The sequence below is a fragment of the Gadus chalcogrammus genome, chromosome 4 (genome assembly GCF_026213295.1).
Source record: "Gadus chalcogrammus isolate NIFS_2021 chromosome 4, NIFS_Gcha_1.0, whole genome shotgun sequence".
NCBI classification, from domain to species: Eukaryota; Metazoa; Chordata; class Actinopteri; order Gadiformes; family Gadidae; genus Gadus; species Gadus chalcogrammus.
Window position 1 is genome coordinate 15878125 of NC_079415.1, and position 22021 is coordinate 15900145.

At 43.1% G+C, this 22021-nt stretch overlaps 1 protein-coding gene across 3 annotated transcripts; it reads left to right on the plus strand.

Annotated features, from left to right (window-relative positions):
* Window positions 1-1094: 1094 nt before the first annotated feature.
* Window positions 1095-20735, plus strand: tnpo1 (transportin 1). 3 transcript variants are annotated; one of them, XM_056588252.1, is made up of 25 exons: window positions 1095-1264; window positions 1422-1535; window positions 3487-3562; window positions 4450-4599; window positions 5492-5598; window positions 5856-5989; window positions 6526-6607; window positions 8501-8623; window positions 9416-9534; window positions 9957-10017; window positions 11973-12150; window positions 12639-12791; window positions 13493-13718; window positions 14209-14380; window positions 14643-14729; window positions 14874-15023; window positions 15257-15415; window positions 15927-16014; window positions 16252-16350; window positions 16456-16551; window positions 18510-18585; window positions 19548-19647; window positions 19882-19956; window positions 20299-20436; window positions 20649-20735. In XM_056588252.1, the coding sequence occupies exons 2-24, from the start codon at window positions 1431-1433 to the stop codon at window positions 20404-20406; spliced, it is 2724 nt and encodes a 907-aa protein (XP_056444227.1). In that variant the 5' UTR covers window positions 1095-1264; window positions 1422-1430; the 3' UTR covers window positions 20407-20436; window positions 20649-20735. The 3 variants fall into 3 exon arrangements, 2 of the variants coding, with proteins under 2 accessions (XP_056444227.1, XP_056444228.1); XM_056588253.1 differs by having other exon boundaries at window positions 14874-14981; XR_008895332.1 differs by lacking the exons at window positions 18510-18585; window positions 20299-20436; window positions 20649-20735.
* Window positions 20736-22021: the final 1286 nt, after the last annotated feature.

Consider the following 22021-nt stretch of genomic DNA (forward strand, 5'->3'; position numbering starts at 1 on the left):
CCGTATCCTTGCTTGGCCCAACAATTTTGTGCGGCGTGCTTGTTGTTTTGTTTCCAGTGTAGCTAGATCCGGTATGGTGTTGTAGTTTTTCTAATGTGACTAGTTGTTACGGCAGCAGGTGAAAAAACAACAACGTTTGACATGCCAAAATAGTGTTAAAATTGGTTTGCGTTAAAGCCGTTAATAACGCGTTAATCTGACAGCACTAATATATATTATACATCTCAAGTTCCACCTTGTGCGTCAGTGCCACACCATCGCAAGCAATCGACCCCCCGTCCGGACGGAGGTAAAAAGAAAAACGTTTTGAGCTGGGGCTACTTGGGGGTACAAGCTCAGTTTTATGGAGGCACTGGCCCCTGCCGCCCCCCTCCCCTAGAACCGCCCCTGGGTTCAGGCAAGATATCAATAGCCTTTTGAATTAATTGTTAGCGCAAATCTGCATTCAATGCAACACATATTACACATAATTTCAGAATCAAAAAGGAGTTTATTGCAAGGTAGGTTTTCACATACAAGGAATTTGTTTTGGTAACTAAGCTGCGTGCCATACAATGAACAATAAACATTCAACAATAAATAAATATAGACCCTTCCTGTGTATCATACCCATACTTTATGAAGGCGTACATATCCTCATACTATCATTCTTATTCTTACATATTTATGAAGACGCACATATACACAGTTCACAGCAACATATGCAAAGACAAACACCATACAATCAATACACAACAAACCTAAACACTGACTAAAGTGTACCAAAAAAAACGACCACTGTACACTGTTTGATGCACTTGTCAAACGTGAGAAGGTGCAATAGATGCGTATAGACCATTGGGGCAATGTTTGGATGCATTAATTAAATTATTTGTTTATTTATTTCATTATTTATTAATCTACTCTTGTATTTGAATGAATCAATTAATAATTTTTTTCACGTCTGTTTAAAGATGTTAGGGTTCTCTCATAGGTGTTCTCTGCGCTTATGGTTGGTCCTCAATATAAGAGACATGTAAGTAAAACGGCGGGCGCTAGGACCTCTGCGGATGCACGTTGAGCAGCTAGTGCCCTCATGCCTCATGCTAGCAACGGTCCTATCGCGAGATGAACGTGATGTTCAGCCGCTATCCCTGGAAGCTACTATAGCCCGTCTATAGCCAGCTACCTAACAGCCAATAGCTGGCTTGTTGCGAAAACGGATGTTCCGAGGTTGACAGGTCGATGTCTGAGGAAGCCCATTACTGAGTGGCGTGTTAGCTAGGTAAAATAAATCCTTTCACTGGCTCGTCCTTAGACAACGTGTCGGGGTTATTGGGGCCTACTGTCGCTCTCCGGAACACACCTTTATGGACTCGCGTTTTTAAACCGAAGGGTTATGTGTTGTTGACATAAGCATTCTCTGCCCTTTTCCACTGCAGCAAATCAAGATGGAGTGTGAGTGGAAGCCAGACGAGCAGGGGCTCCAGCAGATCATACAGCTCCTGAAGGAGTCCCAGTCGCCGGACACGTCAACCCAGAGATCCGTCCAGCAAGTATCCTTCCATGCCTCCGACGATCACCTGTTTATACAGGACCTGGTTCGATCCCCTCTATAGACAGGATTGGATTCGATCCCCTCTTTAGACAGGACTGGTTTCGATCCCCTCTTCAGACAGGACTGGGTTCGATCCCCTCTTTAGACAGGACTGGGTTCGATTCCTCTTTAGACAGGAATTGGTTCGATCCCCTCTGTAGTCAGGCCCCTCTTGACGGGACTGGGTTCACTTGATGGCCAGCTATTCTGACGTGTGCTAGTGTGCATGTTGTTCCGTTGATAGAAGCACCCGACTATTTAACACCAGACTGGTTAGTGTGTTGTTCCCAAGCTCTCTGGCAGCCAACATGTCTTTTTAAACAGCACGTTGTGTCGGGTGTGTGTGTTGTAAACAACAGGGTTTGACTACCACGGTGGCTCCTACCAACAATCAGGTGTCATTTGGGAATTCGTCACCTTGCAATCGCCCTCTCTCAGCTCGTGATTATGGGATAGATGATCGCCCCTCAATTATCTGAATAAAAATAATCAATCCAAAGGATTCGTGGAGGAAAATGTAATTAGTTTAATTAACGTTACGTTGGGGTTGCTAGGCTTTATACGGGGATCTTTTAATCTCAATACCGTAATAACTGCAACATTACGCCGCTTTAACCTTCTACTGTACAGTGCGCAGATGTGTTGTTGGGTTTATATTCCTATCCAGTGCGTCCTATTGTTGGCTCATGATGAGGCAGGCTGTTGCATATTTCCTATGTCTTGCTATGGTGTTACTGGTGTGTTTCACTTGATCGGGAATGGGACATGTTTTCGCATTGAATGTCAACATAATGTTACCGATATTAGGTCACTAGAGTCGACTGCGTTCCCAGCTGCAAAAGAACATGATAGAGACAACCTCTTTGGACCATCTGTTATTAGCAGTGCTTCTCAAGATTTGCTGTTGTCCTTGCCATTCCGATTTTTTTATATTTAATTTAAATCACAAAATTACAAACATATTAATGAACATTATAATACACTTGGAAAGCTATTCTATTCAAGCAACAAATCACTTTTCAATAAACACAGGGTAAACATAATGTACCAAGTAAGCCATGAAAGGAGGAAAACATCTGTCATCACTATTGATATGCTAAATTAGGAATATGTCTTCTCCTTTTCACTATTGTTGTATTATTTTTTTAATTAATAGGATCCATTGTACCTGATTTTCCCTTTTTTAGTTTCCCCTTTTAATTCGATTGAGGTTATAATATCAATATTCTTAACAAGCCTTTCTTATAGTTATCATTTTAATTCTGACAGGCAGTGTTTTCAGGGCCTACTGTTAACCGTTGTTTGGCTTCACCTTATTATTCTATCACAATTTGCATCAATAGATTAATAGTCAAAGAGGTTGCGGATCCTAGGTCCATCTGGTGGTTCCCGGTACGCTGTTGTAGTATAGTTCAGTGGAGGGAGGGTTGTAATTAGATTCCTATTCTGGCTAGCTAGCTAGCTAGCTGCAGCAGCTGTACTTGGCCAGAATACAAATCTCATTACAAGCTAACTAGCCAGCTAGCTTTGACATTTACAATCCTTTTTGTAGGAGTTGTATGCATCGTAGAAGATCCACTGCATGACAGATCTCTACCTATGGCCCTTGGGTATGGACCCATGATCAGTTCCTATTTTTTTTATTTTTATGAATTGTCCCCTTTAGCATCAGCCAAGAAAAAATAAATACATCAATGGCTTTTAAGTAGGCCTGCAGCATATTTTTATTTGAAAACAAATGACTCTTCTCTGAATTGCTGATCATCTCTAACCATTGAATATTATAGCAGAGATTAAAAAGAAATCATGTTCATACGCAGTGGATGTTTAATTCACTGATTTGCATTAAGACGGAAAGCTGTTTTGTGGCTGATAAATGTTGACAAATCTTCCTTAATACCTGTTCCCAGAGACTAGAACAGCTCAACCAGTATCCTGACTTTAACAACTATTTGATATTCGTTCTCACAAAGTTAAAATCAGAAGGTAAGATTTTACCCTTTCAAGACATTGTAATGACCCTGGTTGGTAAATAGGGGGAAAGGACCTGAACACAGAGATAAATAACATTACAGAAAAGAAAACTGGCTCTGAAATATCATACAATGTGTTCAATGGGAAATATCTCAGCTATGTTCCTCAAAGCACACAGTATTTATTTATACATTTTAATAGTTTCCGATTATAAAAATAAGAATACTAATATTGCCATCTCCTTAATGTAGCGGTACATTTATTGTTATAATCGGCTTCTTCTTGAGTGACCGGTCTGTCTGGATATGGCGTGGATACTCAGATGATAGGGCTCTCAGAATATGGGTCACTCTAAATTTAAACTTAACGCCTAGCAACGCTCAACTCTTGACCAGGCTGTCTGTGCTGTAGACGGCCTGATTGTTAAGACATTCAGGGTGACGGGGTTATATGACAATTATTCAATCGGATATCAACTGGTTAACTAACCAAATTGTTTTGTAAATAGTGGCCCCATTGTTTTGCAAAATGTGCCTGTGAGGTTATATTTCGATTATGTATTTCTTATTTTTTCACAACATGAATCATCAATCGATCATCAAGCATGACATGTTTTTAACACTTCACAGAACATTTGACAGGTTTAAACAAGGATAGTTTTTCAAATATTTATTCAGAAACCCACACAGATTGTAGCATACTAATGGCTGTGTGACGTTCTTTATTTTCTCTTTTTGCCCTATGCGTGCTAAAGCGCCAGGATTATTCCAGGACAACGATGATTGATCGTGTCTTTGTGTATCATATTATATATATATATATATATATATATATATATATATATATATATATATATATATATCTCTCAAAGTCTCTAACTGTATTATTTTCCCTCTAAGATGAACCCACTCGCTCCCTGAGTGGACTGATTTTGAAGAACAATGTCAAGGCTCACTACCAGTCGTTTCCTAACGGCGTCTCAGACTTCATCAAGAATGAATGTCTACAAAACATTGGCGATTCCTCCCCTCTTATCCGGGCCACCGTGGGTGAGTAGCCCCATGGTTTTTATTTAAAATTAAACTGTTTGCATGTTTAGCCTTTTGCTTAGAGTTGACCTGCTGATCTCTTCTGAACAGTGTCTCTTTCCTACTCTTAACACAGAGATCCGATTTTCAAAGTTTCAAAGGTTAAATGTTAAACTTAGTCAAATTAGTAAGGTTGTAAAAACAAAATCGGTAATGCAACAGTAATAGATGAAGAATGCTGTTGCACAGCTTGTAATATTAGCACATTGGAGATTGCAAATATGTTCGTGACAGTGTGTGCCTTTCCCCATCTGAAACAGCTGAACACAAGCCAGCAATGATCTGTCTATGAAAGATTAATTATGTTTCAAAACGAAAGAAAGAATCTTGCAAAGCAAAGAAGTATTATATTCCACAAATATTCCTTCATAATGTTGCTAACTGTCTGCGATTTCCATGACCTGGGTGGTAAGACAACTTGGTATTTTATTTAAGAAATTATTTATTTTATTAAAGTTAGTAACACTATGTTACGATGCGGATGCCGGCTCGATTAGTTTATAATCACAAACTGTTTCTCATTTTGTAATCCAACACCGAAATACAAGAACAAATGGTAGTTTCTTTGGAATATAAAAAACCCTGACCTGACTATTGTTTCAACATTTGAAGCACACCATGTTATGTTAGATCTTCTTTGATGAACGCTATGCTTGCAGGATGAGACATATGCGGTAAACTGTGTTGTGTTTATTTATGCAATGAGCCTTGGTACACTTTTCGGTTGGGGGCTAGAGTTGAATAATAACGTTAGCAAGAAGACAGTCACTTCATCTAATCGGTCAATCATCAAATGTTGTGTCCATATGATTGTGTTGGAGGTGACCTCCAAATAACCCTTCCTCCCTGCCAGGTATCCTCATCACAACCATCGCCTCTAAAGGAGAGCTACAGAACTGGCCCCAGCTCCTGCCTAAACTGTGCCTCCTGCTGGACTCTGAGGATTACAACACGTGTGAGGTTAGTGTAATTACATGATTAGGATCTTTAGACTTGACCTACTTTCCATGTTATTTAACTCCAGTCAGATGTAGTGGGCCTCAATACTGCAATTGTTTAAGTATAGATTATCAAAACAGATGGTGACAAATTGTGGTATGAGGGCCGCGATTATGTCCCTTTTTTGTCCATGTCGCAGAGCACAGTTCATGCACGGTGACTTTAAACTTTAAAGACTTTAAAGAGGGCCGATCTGTTCTTCATCTTTCTTCTGGCAGGGTGCTTTCGGAGCGCTGCAGAAGATCTGTGAGGACTCTGCAGAGATCTTGGACAGCGATGTTCTCGACCGCCCGCTCAACATCATGATTCCCAAGTTCCTGCAGTTCTTCAAGCACATCAGCCCTAAGATAAGGTGGGCTTCATTTATACTGACTTTCCAATTAGTGATGTTGATATGGTTGTTTTTAAAGTAACTCACCAGCATCTGAAACGTGAAATCAGTTCCTAAAAAACGACAATACAGTAAATTACAAGATAAAGCTGCAGTACATCAAATTACAACTAGCTCGTAGCTTAAAATAGACCTGGAAATTCAATGCTGATCCATAATTATTTCATTAATGTTATCAATTAAATCACATCCTATAACTGATGTAATCTACACTTGCCTGACCCGTACTTCTCTCTTTGTTTACATGCCATGCTTCACCCCCATGTTCGCACAGTAGCTCGGAAACAACCTACTCTTGAGAGGGCCATGTCTTATCTTATCCTAGGAATGCTATCTTGCTTGTAAGATACCTTACCTTGCTCTGAACTATAATTCCCCAGACCTTGACATGAACAGCGTTCGGACACACCTACCGCTACACCTTGAAGTTTAACTGCTAAAGTGATGAAGACGCATGCTGGTTATGGTTTTTGTGAAGTGTCGTCTGTGTGTTGCAGGTCTCACGCCATTGCCTGTGTCAATCAGTTCATCATCAGCCGAACCCAGGCTCTGATGTTACACATCGACCCCTTCGTGGAGGCAAGTATCAACTGTTGCAAAATGCATTGGGTCTTCCACCAAAAAGTTAAAGGGCCTATATTACACCGCCATGTGAATAAGTAATAGCAATCACCATTTCATCATCTATGCTTTTTTTTTTTTTAAGACAACACTGGGCATGTCAGTCACTCCATCTGTACGTTACACAGATCAACTTCCAGTCTGCCATAAACGAGCTCCACCGGTTATATACTCCCACGTTGTGATGTCACGATGTGATGGACATTGAAATGGCTCAGTTATGGTTTGTTCCTGATCCCTCGGACGGCAGCTTTCCGAGTTGCAAGTGGGGAAATCTCACAGCTTTCTTGCGCAATTCACGGAGGCACGCCCCCTTTTGTTCGATCCCCCTCGGAATTCTGAGAGAATTCCGAGTTCATTGATGACTCTCTCAACAAAATGGCTGCCTCCGTACAGAGATTTATTTTCTTTGTATTTGTACCACGTTGTTCATATGAATGTTGATTTGAAATGGTCTTAATCACTTGATTACATTGCTACTTTATTCCGGTCACCAATTTATGCATTGCACAGACTTGCTGTGCGTGCAATTCAATGTAAAGTTGCGTTGTTTTTATTCGAGCTGTTTTGCTAAAGAGGCTAATGTAGCTAACAATAAACAACGACTAGCCGATGACATGACACAATCACAAAGACGAACGGGAACGCTATAAGTGACAAAAGACAGGAAATTACGTCACAAGTGCAACTCCTAAGGCTGGTGTCTGAGGCATCTGGAACACACCATTAGCCCCAAGCACACAGCAGGGAGTGTGAATCGAAGTCCACCATAAGAAACTCATGGAATCGTATATTTCTGATGGAGTGGCGCACATGGAGGGTGAATGGGGCGGGCGACTCTATTTATATCATTTGCTCCGTCGAGTACTCAAGTCTTTTTTTATTTGCCAGGGACATTCCCAAGCCTTTATTTAACAATGTACACATATGTTACATCAGCTCGTCCTGACACGGCAGTGTGCTTCGGGCTTAATGGCTCATGAACCTGACACCCGGTGTCATGGTAACCAGGACACCCTTTAAATAAATGCCCTGCGTGGGACACTTTTATCATCGGTATGACGGACTATCCTGTGAGGGCAAACACTAACCCCCTCCTTATAGTGCCACGCTTTGCCAATAGAGCAACATTTGGCCTTTTTTCCTGAATCCATACAATTCATTTAGAGGATTTTATCTCCCTGCTGCATTTTAAACTCACCAGGCGTGAAAACCGGCCAGCGCTCGGGCCGTCTCTTGCCGTGTCCACAAACAACATTTATGTGCCTCTATTTTAATAGCGGCCCTGCTCTCTCGGACGACCCTGACACGGCCCTGAGCCCCAGATGGGCCATGGATAAACCTACTTCTCTAAGCAGGAAATCAATCAGTTTCATGGCTTGTTAGATTGTCATAGAAGGGGGGGGGGGGGGGTGTGAGGTAATCAATCTTTTGTGTTGGGGTTGGAGTGACATTATTTACTGCAGGTGACTATTCCAATTCTGTATGTTCCGATTTTCGGTGAATTTACAGATGAATCGATGCTGATAAACAGCATTGTTTATCATCATTGATAAAGGGCTTCATGTGACTGGAAGGAAAATGTATCAATTGTGGCGACTTGAAATTCTGAAAAATAATGTCACATCTATTGGCGTATAAGTTACTTTGACTTACGTGTGTGTGTGTGTGTGTGTGTGTGTGTGTTTGTGTGTGTGTGTGTGTGTGTGTGTGTGTGTGTGTGTGTGTGTGTGTGTGTGTGTGTGTGTGTGTGTGTGTGTGTGTGTGTGTGTGTGTGTGTGTGTGTGTGTGTGTGTGTGTGTCTGACCGTGTGACCGTGTGACCGTGTGACCGCTCTGGGCTTTCCTCCAGAACCTGTTTGCCCTGGCAACAGATGAGGAGCCTGAGGTGAGGAAGAACGTGTGCCGGGCGCTGGTGATGCTGCTGGAGGTCCGAATGGACCGACTGCTGCCTCACATGCACAGCATCATACAGGTGAGCTGAGAGTACTGCACTGCATCATAATTGTGAATGGAGAGCACACGGTGGTCAGCTGAGCGTAAATGGGGAATTTTGGCTTGGCGATATCGACACATTTATTCATCACAATAATTATGGGTAATTTGAAGTGCAAATCTTTTAATCGTAATTCAATTAGACCAGAACAATTGGGGATCACGATAAGTCTACATTAATTTTGTGACAATACATACCATTCAAAGAGGATAAACTATAATATTTAATTATTACCAAGCCCTAAATCTGGCCTGAATCCTGAGTCATGTTTCTCTCATCCATCTGGTCCAGATTCAGAATGAGTACTTTAATAATCCCCTGGGAAATTCTGTCCACTGGGCAGTGGAGAGTGTGAGTGTGAATAATCTCATCATAGTCTCCACAGTAATCATGTTTTCACAGCCAATGCGAAGGATCTCCCTCATCTCCAAGACACACTTTTCTGATCTTGATCTGCGGGTTTCCCAATCAGCCGATCAAGAAGGAAGTGGCACCCAGGAAGTGTCAGTTCTTTGGTGTCCCTTTCATTTCTCATCATCCCATCATCCAAGCAAATACCACATCCCTTCACCCTGCCTTACGTGGGACTGCGTGGTGCTACAGGCCCAGAGCTAAACCCAGTGTTCGCACTCCCTGCAGTACAGTACATTACCGAACTGCGTGGTGCTTCAGGCTCAGCTGACCCCTGTGTTTCTGTCCCTGCAGTACAGTACAGTACCGTACTGCGTGGGGCTTCAGGCTCAGCTGACCCCTGTGTTTCTGTCCCTGCAGTACATGCTCCAGCGGACCCAGGACCAGGACGAGAACGTGGCGCTGGAGGCCTGCGAGTTCTGGCTCACTCTGGCCGAGCAGCCCGTGTGTAAGGAGGTCCTGGCCGGACATCTCCATCTGTAAGACATGCATGCGCACACACACATGCACACACTTGCAGACACATGCATACACACGCACATGCAAACAAACGCAGACACACACACATGCACCGACACACATGCACACACACGCAGACACACCCACCCACACGCAAGCCGCAGGCACGCACACGCGTGGAACCAACATGAAAACCTTTTGAGGAGGTGAACTTGACCAGGGTAGTAACTCACCTGAGACCTTGAGGGGGTCCCTCAGAATTGGTACTCCTGACCTTTGACCTACCACCTCACTTACCCCCCCCCTTTCTGTATTTTACAGTTTTCTCCGCCCTCTGACACATTAATCTGTATCCTTCCACGCTAGAAAAAACATAGATTTATTTGGCCTTTCCTTGGCCTCTGATTGGCTGAGACCCCTGTGCTGTCTGTTTCTGATTAAGGCTCACCCCTGTGCTCGTCAACGGGATGAAGTACTCCGAGATTGACATCATTCTGCTCAAGGTGAGTCCATACGGTCTGAATCCCCTAATGGCCATCTTGGTTCTAAACACTAGCTGGGTCCATTGGCTCTGATTCATCTACAACTATATCCTAACTGAACGCCGATTCTACATTTGGTTGCCACCCTTAGGTAGCATGTTGGACCAAGATGGCTGCTAGGTGAATAAAGCGTGTAGATTGATATGTTGGGATGTATTGCTGATATATTATTATGCAGTTAAAATGTGTATGTTCCTTGCACAATGTATCTCCTAATAATGATAATAATTGAAAACTTCGCCAATTTGTTGCGTCAAACAGATAGCATGTTAGCTGACAGGAAGATTGTAGCATGGTACAACGTCTGTGTCATCAGAAGCTAAGTTTAGAGTACGCCTACACCAGAGTGCTGGCTTCTCTCAGTGTTTTTTGCTAACCAACACCAAGGCCAACGCAGTTCTTCTTCCTGTTTTTAACTCTTGTCTCTGTAGCAAGACCGGTATATGGTTCCCTTGTTATGCAGAAGTACGTTATAACCATCCACAGAGCTGTCCTGTTGCCTTGGTCATATATATATATATATATATTAGTGCTGTCAAGCGATTAAACTATTTAATCGCGATTAATTACATTAATGTCGTAGTTAACTCATGATTAATCGCAATCTTTTTTCTATGCTAAATATCCCTTGATTTCTTTGTCCCATTAATTGGTCTCATTTTAATGCTCTTATCAACATGGATAAGTGCATCGGCTTGCCTTGTGCAAATGTTTTTTTACTGATAACAACATTGGCATATAATGATCAAAACAGGACGATACAAAAAAAAAGCCTATAGTGCAATTAAACGATGAACATACAAACATACTGCCTTGAACATAGCAGTCAGGCTACTGCTTCTTTGTTTCGAGCCAAAGCAAAAAAAAGAAGCTTTTTTTCTTTCTTTTTTTAAAATAAATTGCCTTAATCGCGCAATAAAAAAAATAACACCGTTAAAATTGGTTTGCGTTAACGCCGTTAATAACACGTTTAACTGACGGCACTAATATATATATATATATATGTTACTTTTAGCATCTGAAATAGTCAGGTTTAGATTATTTATTAGCGCAATGACAGAATACAATAAAAGTACATGTAGTGCACGTGCAGGAGAGGGACAGACAGCCCCGTGTAACACAAGACCCCCCCTCTTGCAAAAACACAAGATCAGCTAAATAATAACTGGTGAATAACATCAGTAATTATGCTACTGATCAGAAATCCAAGTGAGCTATGACCAAACGTTTGTGAGCCTACCAGTGCTACCAGTCTCTGAGTCTGCGTGGTTGGTGGGGGTATCTGACATGGGGTACTTGTTCCGGATGCTGTTCATATTTACCAGTAGACCGCCTGTAATCATCTGCTAAGAACAACTTGGGAGTAGTGTTGCTTAAGGCAGCCTTTAGGCGCAAATGTGTCCAACAAGACCAACAAGCTAGACCGAAAACTGACCCCGAATCTAACTAGACAATGGTGGTGTTCATTCATTGTCAGAGCCGATATAAGTATCTGTTGCGGGCCTGTAATAAGCTCATCCAACCATCATCTTCCTATGCACAGAATATAATGTTTGGATTGCTTACCTGTCCGTCTACATACCTCCTATGCTACCTGCACCCAATCTGCCCGTGCACCCATCGTGCATGACCCTTGTCTTCCACAAGGCCGACTTATAGCTAAAGCTTGCGGGCTAGTCTCGTGTTTAGTGGGAGTGGCTTTGGAGGGAGGCCAGAAGGGAGGGGTGGAATATTTTCACTTGGATACTTTCAAAAATCAAGCTTACTCTGGCACGTCTCCAAATTGCCTACCTTATCTCTAATAAATGATAATAAGGCTATTTAATAACGATGATGCCTACCAATAACATCACTGTGACACTATATGAGTATACAGTGGTCTGCTGGGAGGATGACGAGCAGTGGTGTGTTCTCAGGGAGACACCGAGGAGGACGAGGCCGTCCCTGACAACGAGCAGGACATCCGCCCGCGCTTCCACCGCTCGCGCACCGTGGCGCAGCACCACGAGGGAGGCGGTATCCACGACGACGATGGCGACGACGACGATGACGACGACCTGGACGACGACGAGACCATCTCGGACTGGAACCTGCGTGAGTGAGCCGCTCTCTCCCGCCGTCTCACTTTTTGAGTGTCTCCCTCGGAGCTCCGCCCTCTCGGTCGGCGGTTCATTTTGCTCAAAGTACGTGAACTAGAACGTTTCTCAAGAATCAAAGGGCCGCATCCGTACAGGGACTGCTTGTCTCTGTTTTACTCTGGTTCTCATTTGATTTTGGACTTTGCCCTTTGATTAAGGCCCATTGAAATCTAAAAGATGAATTGAGCGGTTGCATACTAATGACCATTTGTGAAAAGGGACTGGCGATTGTTGGTTTATGTCCTGCAGCATGTACATTGAAACTGAATGAATTCATTGTTCTCAGTCACACTTGTAAGTCACGTGTGTGTGTGTGTGTGTGTGTGTGTGTGTGTGTGTGTGTGTGTGTGTGTGTGTGTGTGTGTGTGTGTGTGTGTGTGTGTGTGTGTGTGTGTGTGTGTGTGTGTGTGTGTGTGTGTGTGTGTGTGTGTGCGCGCGCTACAGGAAAGTGCTCTGCGGCGGCGCTGGACGTCCTGGCCAACGTGTTCCGGGACGACCTCCTGGCTCACCTGCTGCCGCTCCTCAAGGAGCTCCTCTTCCACCCGGAGTGGGTCGTCAAAGAGTCCGGCATCCTGGTCCTGGGAGCCATCGCAGAGGGTACGTTGACGTCAACCTGTATTATCCCACGGGGGAAATGACGGCAATCTCGGGAATGGAATTTGGGAATTCTAGGAGTGACATTGGGTAATCCAAGTTCGAAATTTTAGGAAATCTCAGAAGGGACATTTGAGAATCACAGGTGGGAAATCGGGGAAGAGTTGAAGAAGATGCAAAACATGGACTGAAGCGACTTTGTTTTGAATGTCAGAGGAACTAACACGATGATGATTTATTATGTCGGCCCATTCTGCACCTATTCCCTCCTAACCGTCCCCGGACGAGGTTTCCCACTTCTTGGTTCCCTCTCAAGGTCTCCTCCCCATTGGATTTGGGGCGTGATTCCTTCTGTTTGGGGTTGTCGTATAATGTGGGCCTGTGAAGTCCTTTGAGACTATACCTGTCAACTTCGATCAATTGGCTTGATAGCTGAATTAAATGTTTTCTTTTAAACCTGCACTATGAGTTGTTCCAGAAGCAGCGTCTAGTGGTTTGAGTTGTAGCTGCAGTTATTGTGGTTTTCAGAAAACATTGATAGGGCAAAAGTGGCCCAGAAAGAGACTATTTACAGAGAAAAGCTCCTTTGACAGAATGACTAGTCGACGTGCTTGAGAAACTTTTCATTCCGGATATGGTTATTAAGAGCTACATTAGAAGAGTGTCATTTAGATGTTTAACGGTCTTGTTGTGTTGACCTCCAGGCTGCATGCAAGGCATGATCACCTACCTGCCGGAGCTCATCCCCCACCTGGTGCTGTGTCTGGCAGACAAGAATGCCCTGGTGCGCTCCATCACCTGCTGGACCCTCAGCCGCTACGCCCACTGGGTGGTGTCGCAGCCCCCCGACTCCTACCTCAAGCCCTTGATGACGGAGCTGCTCAAACGCATCCTGGACAGCAACAAGAGGGTCCAGGAGGCTGCCTGCAGGTCTGTGTGTAGGAGTACATGTGTGGGTGTGTGTATGTGTCTGTGTGTTTGTAGGTGTCTGAGTGTGGGAGTGTCTATGCCTGAGGACACTCTATTTATTTTTTATTGTGTACCTGGATTCAGTTTTTTTATGTGACACCACTTTGGTGAAAAACTTAAGTGTGTAAATAATTAAAAAATAAATAAATACATAGCGCCATCTTCAAAGGCTTCTTCTATCCATACCATAACTGTCGTTACATCCACTGTGAATTGTTTTTACTACTCATTGTGTAATTATATTTTTCATAGATCCATATTTGGATGTTTGAATATTAAAATCCCTTTTCAGTTCTTATTGCAGTCCTGTACTTCTGCAGGGATACCTATGGGATGAATAAAGTTCATCATAATTTATTTTTACAAACTGCATCAGATTAGAGTTTGAATAGAGTTCACAAGACCTTGACTCTATATCTCCTCCTCTCTCTTTAAACGCTCCCCTTGTCAGTGCGTTCGCCACGCTGGAGGAGGAGGCGTGCACAGAGCTGGTTCCCTACCTGGCCTACATCCTGGACACGCTGGTGTTCGCCTTCAGCAAGTACCAGCACAAGAACCTGCTCATCCTCTACGACGCCATCGGAACCCTGGCCGACTCGGTGGGACACCACCTCAACAAACCGGTAGGCCGGGGGGCACGGGCGCTAGGGCAGTGGGCCGAGGGACCAGTCTACCTTCAAATACTGCTCAACTCTTCCTCACATTTATACATTAAACAAAAAGCTTATTTGCTGTTGATTCCTAATGATCTTTAAGTTCCATCCTTATGTTTAAACTCTCAAGATGTCATAGATTCATCATCGGCATGTCATAGGCCTTCCCAATAGATTCATGGTTGTTTAATAAGCATGTCTTCTGTATTCCTGTTGTTGTTGTTGTTGTTAGGAGTACATCCAGATGTTGATGCCTCCTCTGATCCAGAAATGGAACGAACTTAAGGACGAAGACAAAGACCTCTTCCCTTTACTAGAAGTACATTTCTTTAAGACTTTACATTTTACATTTTATTTGGAGTTTGGCATCTTGTGCGGGGTCAGGGTTTGAACCGCAGACCTGGCGGCTGGGAGTCGAGCACCCGCTCACTGCCACATTGTGATCCCCCATCCTCTTCCTCAGTGTCTGTCGTCGGTGGCCACGGCCCTCCAGAGTGGCTTCCTGCCGTACTGCGAGCCTGTGTACCAGCGCTGTGTGAACCTGGTCCAGAAGACCCTTGCCCAGTCCATGGTGAGCAACCAGCACACAGGAGGACATTCTGGAGGCATTTCTGTACGGTTAATATATATACACACAATATTCTACTATCTGTGATCTCTTGTATTTCAATTTCAATAAATTGTATTTTGTATGTATTGAATGTTTTTTATTTGTATAATAATTTGATTGTGCCATAGTGTAAAATATTCTTTATTATTATTACTTATACCTACTAAAATTCAAGGGTTTGTTTCCTAAATGTCTTTCCTTCCTTCTTCCACTCTGTTTTTCCCGCTCTTTTTCAGCTCCACCAATCACAGCCAGAGCAGTACGAGGCCCCGGACAAGGACTTCATGATCGTAGCTCTGGATCTGCTCAGCGGACTGGCTGAGGGGCTGGGGGGCAACATCGAGCAGCTGGTGGCTCGCAGCAACATCCTCACGCTCATGTACCAGTGCATGCAGGTGAACCAACAAAGACAGACCAACGTGTAGAACACAGAGTGAAGGCCCGTCCTCTTCCCATTGGACGTTGCTTGCGCTCAGGACTCCATTCATGTGTATGCCTCGGGCGGTGACGATAAAGCGCTGCGCACCGCCGAACAAAGGTGTTGAACGCAGCTTTCGGTGGAGGTTTTTGTTTTCCCTCGGAGTGCAAACTTTTGCATACATCGGACCAAACTCACTAGACGAGTTGCCACCGAAACACAATTCAAAATGATAATGGCTCAAGAAACCGACGCTATGCTAGTCGCCTAGCGACCAATGCTTGTGTTTGCCGATGTTCGATGTGAGTTTGCCGTGCCAAGCCGCGACAAAGTGCTCACCACGTCCTTTGTGAACCGGTTATGGCCTGTTTGCACAAGGCGTGGTCAGCGTCCCGTTGCAGTATATTCCTTTGTAGAATCTCCTGGATTAGTTTATGAATGGATAATGCGCAATTGCTGTTCCAGGGCTAACCCACTCTTTCCTCCAGGATAAGATGCCTGAAGTCCGCCAGAGTTCGTTTGCTCTGCTGGGGGATCTGACCAAGGCCTGCTTCCACCATGTGAAGCCCTGCATCGGTACGTCAAATGGTTTCATTATGAAGGGTTCAGTAAAACTCAGGAACATTCTTGACCATGGGATTGTTATTACCAGTTACTGTTGGCTTTGCTTTAACTGGAAATATCAAATATATCGTCATGCTCAGAGCAAAAAAAATCTGCTTAATGGTATATAATAACAATAACATAAAGAAATCATCAGTACCCTGTGTGTTCCTCAATCTGTGTCTGCGTGTATCCCCTCTCTCCTTCCAGCTGATTTTATTCCCGTACTCGGTACTAATCTGAATCCTGAGTTGATATCTGTGTGCAACAACGCAACTTGGGCTATTGGTGAGATCGCGATACAAATGGGTACGTGCCTCTCCTTCTAGACTGGTCACATTCCACCTATGGGTTGTACATGCATGTCCCGGACTATAGAACGACGCGGTGTGTTGTTTGGGTTCCACCACGCAGGGCTGGAGATGCAGCCGTACGTTGCCGAGGCACTGCGTCTGCTGGTGGAGATCATAAACAGGCCCAACACACCAAAGACGCTGCTGGAGAACACAGGTACCACATGGTGGCGCTGCTGAGGGAGGTGCACACACACACACACAAACGACACACTAACGCACACACACATACACACACACATACGGATCACGCACACACACGTAACCAGGGAGTGACACAAATGAAGGTTGGTGCACACACACGCATGCACACGCACCCAGTCAAACACACACACACACACACACACACACACACACACACACACACACACACACACACACACACACACACACACACACACACACACACACACACACACACACACACACACACACACACACACACACACACACACACACACACACACACACACAGTCAAGCACAGCCAGTGTTCTCAGAATGTTGTAGCTTGGTGTAATAATTAATGTTGTTCTCAGAAACATCTGCAATATATGCATACAGGTTTGGACCAAACATATAACTATTTCAGAGACTGATTAGCAAGCTCACAGACATATTTATATCTAGAAAAGACACAAACAAGCCATGTTAGTTGCCAGGCTTGAAATTACATAAAATGCTAAAGTTTGTACATTGAATGTAGGTATTGTATTGGAATTAAACAAAGCATTTGGCATATTGTGAGGAAAATAAGATTTTTGTAGCACATGGACAGATATATTACTTAAATTATCCCCCTATAGTCATAAAGCACCTTTAATCCAGGCTAAAAATGTTAACCTTTGCTCATATAGCTAATACTAAATTGTGGGTTTATTATTGAGTAGCTAAAATGAACCATAACCAATCAAAAGCCTATATAGTTAAAGGAGATGTCCCCCACTTAAATTGAGACACCATAGGGACTCTGTAGATGTGTACCTGTTTTTTCGTTGTCAGTTTATTTATTTGTTGCTTTTAGTTACTGTTCTTTAAATGTGGATGCATTTCTGCTAATAGATGTTGAATGTTGTTAAGGATAGCAAATGTTTGATGCAGGATACGTCCAAAAGAAAATAACAATGTCCGTTCAAACTGTCCAATCACATTCTTATTGTTTTGATTCTCTCCCACTTCCACCTTCAACCAAAATTGAAGGCCCTGACATGCAACAGCGCTTTGTGGATCAGAGGCCATACCTCTGTCGAGCAATCGACAGTATTGGGAACCGATTTGTACTATGTACCATTACACACAACAAACGTAGAGGGAAGGTGGAAGTGGCCGAAAACGTAATGATAAAGACACACTAACGAGATTAATCCCACTCCCACTGCACCACGTCATGTTGTCTGGTCGTATATATATCCTGCACTGAACTGTACCTCTAATGAGCCTACCATCTGCTTTCTGCATGCACCATTTAACTGTTCATAAATGCCTGTTTGTTAATGAGAATGTTGCATAGTTTTGTGTCTCTTAAACGTAGGTTCCTTCCTCCTCTCTGCCTCATACCAACCTGCAGGGCGGGACTAGTCGCCCTCCATCTTAGTGGCTGGGAGTAAATCTGTCCGTTAGAGAGAACAGACAATTTGGATCTTCTTTTTTCTTTTACGATGAAAAACAATTATGTTAACGTGTGTGTGTCTGTGTGAGTTTAAGGGAGAAATCTCTGAAATAAATGGTCGACTGGACTGTAACTGGTCACTTCGATCCCCAAAGTTATTCCAACCTTGCCACACTATTAGGATTCCTCTTATGCGAGTGGCATGAGTTCATTTTCTTGATAGACTTCATGACCGTGTTGTCAACAACAAAAACGTTGATCTCCCTTAAACGTGTTTGTGTTTTATAGTCATATTTTGCATTCCTCCCCTCTTTTACCCCGGGGGGAGGTTGTAATAATCTGCATTAGTGAAACCGTCTGTTTATTCACATACAGATTCTGTTGATTTTCATGTTTCTGAGTTCTTTGTTTTTTCTTTATTTGTTTCTCCCCACCCCCCCACCCCCTCCTCATTGCTCATGTCTTGGTTGGCGTTTGGTGGTGTGTAACCGTGGTTGCGTTACCTTAGCAATAACAATTGGTCGTCTTGGTTACGTTTGTCCTCAAGAGGTGGCACCCATGCTACAGCAGTTTATAAGACCCTGGTGTGTATTATTCAATCTTTTATTTCATTCATTTCCTCTCCCCCTTTCTTCCTCTTCCTCTCCTGCTCCTCCTCTTCCTCTCCTGAGAATTGTTGCTCTTTCTCTCCCCCTGCTACTGTCGTCTTTCTCTCCCCTCCCTGTGACCTCAAGTCTTTTCTGTTTATTTAGTGTATGGATCAGTTTGTAATCATTGCCAACCATGTGACTAACCCTGTCCTCACTTATAAGGCCTTACTTGTGATGTTGTTGTTTTGCCTCAGTAGCACCTTCACGTATTACACATTAATTCATTTAATTTTCAGTTCTTGTCATCGTTATCTGTCGCTAATGATCTAAAGAGTGCAGGGGAGTGTCACATGTCTGCTGGTATATAAACAAAAGTACATGCAGATAAAAAGAGGGAGCATAATTTTGAAAATGGCCAAGTCCCTCTCTTATTTATTAGACCACCAGCTACATGTGGCTTTCTCAGAAGTCCCCTGACAGTTTAGATAAGTACATTTATGTTTCTGGGGTGCTCATAGATAAGGCTACACAATACTTTACTCATAACCAAAAACAACAGGAAGAGTAAGATGACAGAGACATAAGGATGATTTTTATATTAATATAAATATGCAGCTTCTGAAGGTGTGTTCGATGTGTATGCTTACATTTCTACCTTATTCATTATTTTAAGAGCAAAAGCATATTTTTATTATCTCCAAGAAGGTTTGATATTTTTGCTTGAAGTTCACTTTAACTTAAGATAAGGTTAAGAATAATGCTTAAGACTCTTAAAAAAAAGCAGTATTTTTCAGGATTATGGATAGAAAGTATAAATTGGTGATATGTTATATTTAAAGATTAATTTTTTTTAAATGATTTAAAAATCTAACACGCTTTTGGTTAATTTTTGTCTCCTGAAAGTATTGCTCTGTTTATGTGTGTGGTGTTTTTAAAAGAGGTATTCCCTATCCCAGGTGCACGTCTCTACGGAACATAAGAGACAATGAGGAAAAAGACTCTGCGTTCCGGGGAATCTGCACCATGATAAGTGTAAACCCCGGAGGTGTAGTGCAGGTGAGTGGCTCACCAATGATGGAGGGCTAGTGCTCTAAAGTTCTAGTGTTCTAAGGTTTTAGAGCTCTAGAACGCTGGAGTTCTAGAACTCTTAAGTTCTTGAACTCTAATGTTCTAGAACTCATGAGAACATAGCAATGAGATGATCCCAAATCGTGTGCTACTTCAATTCCGCCTCCCCATCTCTTTCGATTCCCCCTTCCCCCACGCCCTGTTTTTTTTTTCCACCTCTAGGATTTTATATTCTTTTGTGATGCAGTTGCATCCTGGGTAAATCCGAAGGAGGATCTACGGGACATGTTTTGTAAGGTAAAAAAAAGACGTTATTTTCTTTGCAATCTTATACACATGATTTGAATTATTTTGGGTCATGATCAGATTTGAAGGAACAACATTTACATTTGCTAAGCAAATGTTTCACTGAACATCTTCAAACTCTGCTCCTCAACCCTCTAAATCTTTCCCATCTCTTAAGTTACCTGAGATTTTTCTACGCTGCTGGAAAGTTGGAATGTATATCACAGAGGGTGTTTTAAGCCACATTTCAAACAAACAAAAAATGCAACTGTTTTTAACATCAACCGTGAGGCTTATTTTGCAACTTAACGTTAATTTGAAGCCCTGTTAACCTCCTTTCTCCTGTGGTTTCAGATCCTGCACGGCTTCAGGAACCAGGTTGGAGAGGAGAACTGGCAGCGGTTCTCGGATCAGTTCCCTGCTCCTCTGAAGGAGCGCCTGTCCACCCTCTATGGCGTGTAGCGCTCACGAGCCAAGGGCCCAGTCAGTCGGGTCAGTGCGTCCTGTGACCTTGTTTTCATTCATCATTCCCGTTTCGGCTTCCTCATATCTTCGTCTCGTTCAGAGAACCTAAACCTAGCTAGAATTCGAGAAATGTTGTTTTGATTTATTCATTTCCTCAAATATTTCCTTTTTGATTTATTTATTGAATACTTTTATTTTTCTCCATTTTAAGTCTTTTTTTTTGTGTTTTCCTTCTACAGGTCAATCACTATCTGGAGACGTTGTAGGGAGCCTCTTTCATCCAGGGAACACATTGCCCTTTGCATTAGGGGGTAGGGTCTGCCTGCTGGGAGGGTTGGAGGGAGGGAGGGAGGGAGGGACAGGGTGGGGAGAGAGGGCCCCCTCATAGCCACATGGACAGGGAGGGAGGAATGGGGAGGTCCGCCGTGTTCCATGCACCGCGAGCATACACGGAATGGAGGAAAAATAAATGGCTGCACAACTTAAATCACGGGAGGAAAACTTGCGTCTCATCTCAGCAGTCAACCAGGATAATAGGATAATAACCTTTTTTTCTTTTTCTTTTTTTACCTGCCTTCATTATTACTTGGGTATTAAATACAAGTGTTGTTTAGGGTTTAAAACGTATATAGAAAGACCAATCTAAGATAAGGTAATCGATGTTACAGTGTTGGTGAGTCCTACTACTCGAGTAGAGGGTTCTTTACAACGGGGAAATAGCTCGTTTAAATTGGAGTCAATAATCCTGGACCTGCCGTGAATCAGAACATGTAGCTGATCCTTAAATTAACCCGTCTGCCAACGGTGGTGTCCCAGTGAAACTCCACCACAAACCTTCTGAATATCTGAGGTCCCAACAGCCTGCCATCTTTAGTGGTTACTGAGTTTTTCTAATAATCTCTAATGATTGAAGGAGTAATAACAGGTTCCCATTGGTCACCAGGGCAGAAGCTGTCGATGTTCTTTGTCTCTTGTGAGAATACGATTGTCTTTTCTCAGTTTGACAGCATGCTTGCATCATAACAGAATTTGCCCGGCAAAAGAGTGCTGTGTTTGTGTGTTGAATTTGATTGGTCATTGCCCCGTAATACGTTTTTTTTTTTTTTTTTAAGCCGGGTACTCTTTAAGTTTTCTTTGTCTTCTAGCAGAGAGTGACTACTGTAGTCTACCATGAGCGGGTATACCAAACAACAAACGGTCATCTGATCTCGATGGCTTGGCCTTCTAGCATTGGGCCAGGCCCACGGCTCAAGATGTTTTGGCTTCCCAGCTAACTCTTCTTTATTGGCGGTGGGATGTGGGCCTGTGTCGTGACATTTAAACGCCACGTAACGCAGCTCTGTGCATTCATCAGCTGTTGCTGACATCCGAGCCTTTGGGGGGTGAAGATGGATGATGTCATGCTTCCGTGTTCACCTATTCATCTCCTTATCTCCATACAAACCACGAAAGCTAGTCGTGTCTTTCTTTGTGAGGTATGTAATCAGTTGGCTGTTCAAACCTAGGGAACTTCATATCGACGTCAATTAAATGTTTATCTTTAAGGGTACTGAGGGGTTCTTTAAAAACGGTTAATTCTGATTTATGTTTAGTTTTTCTGGTAGCTTTTCTT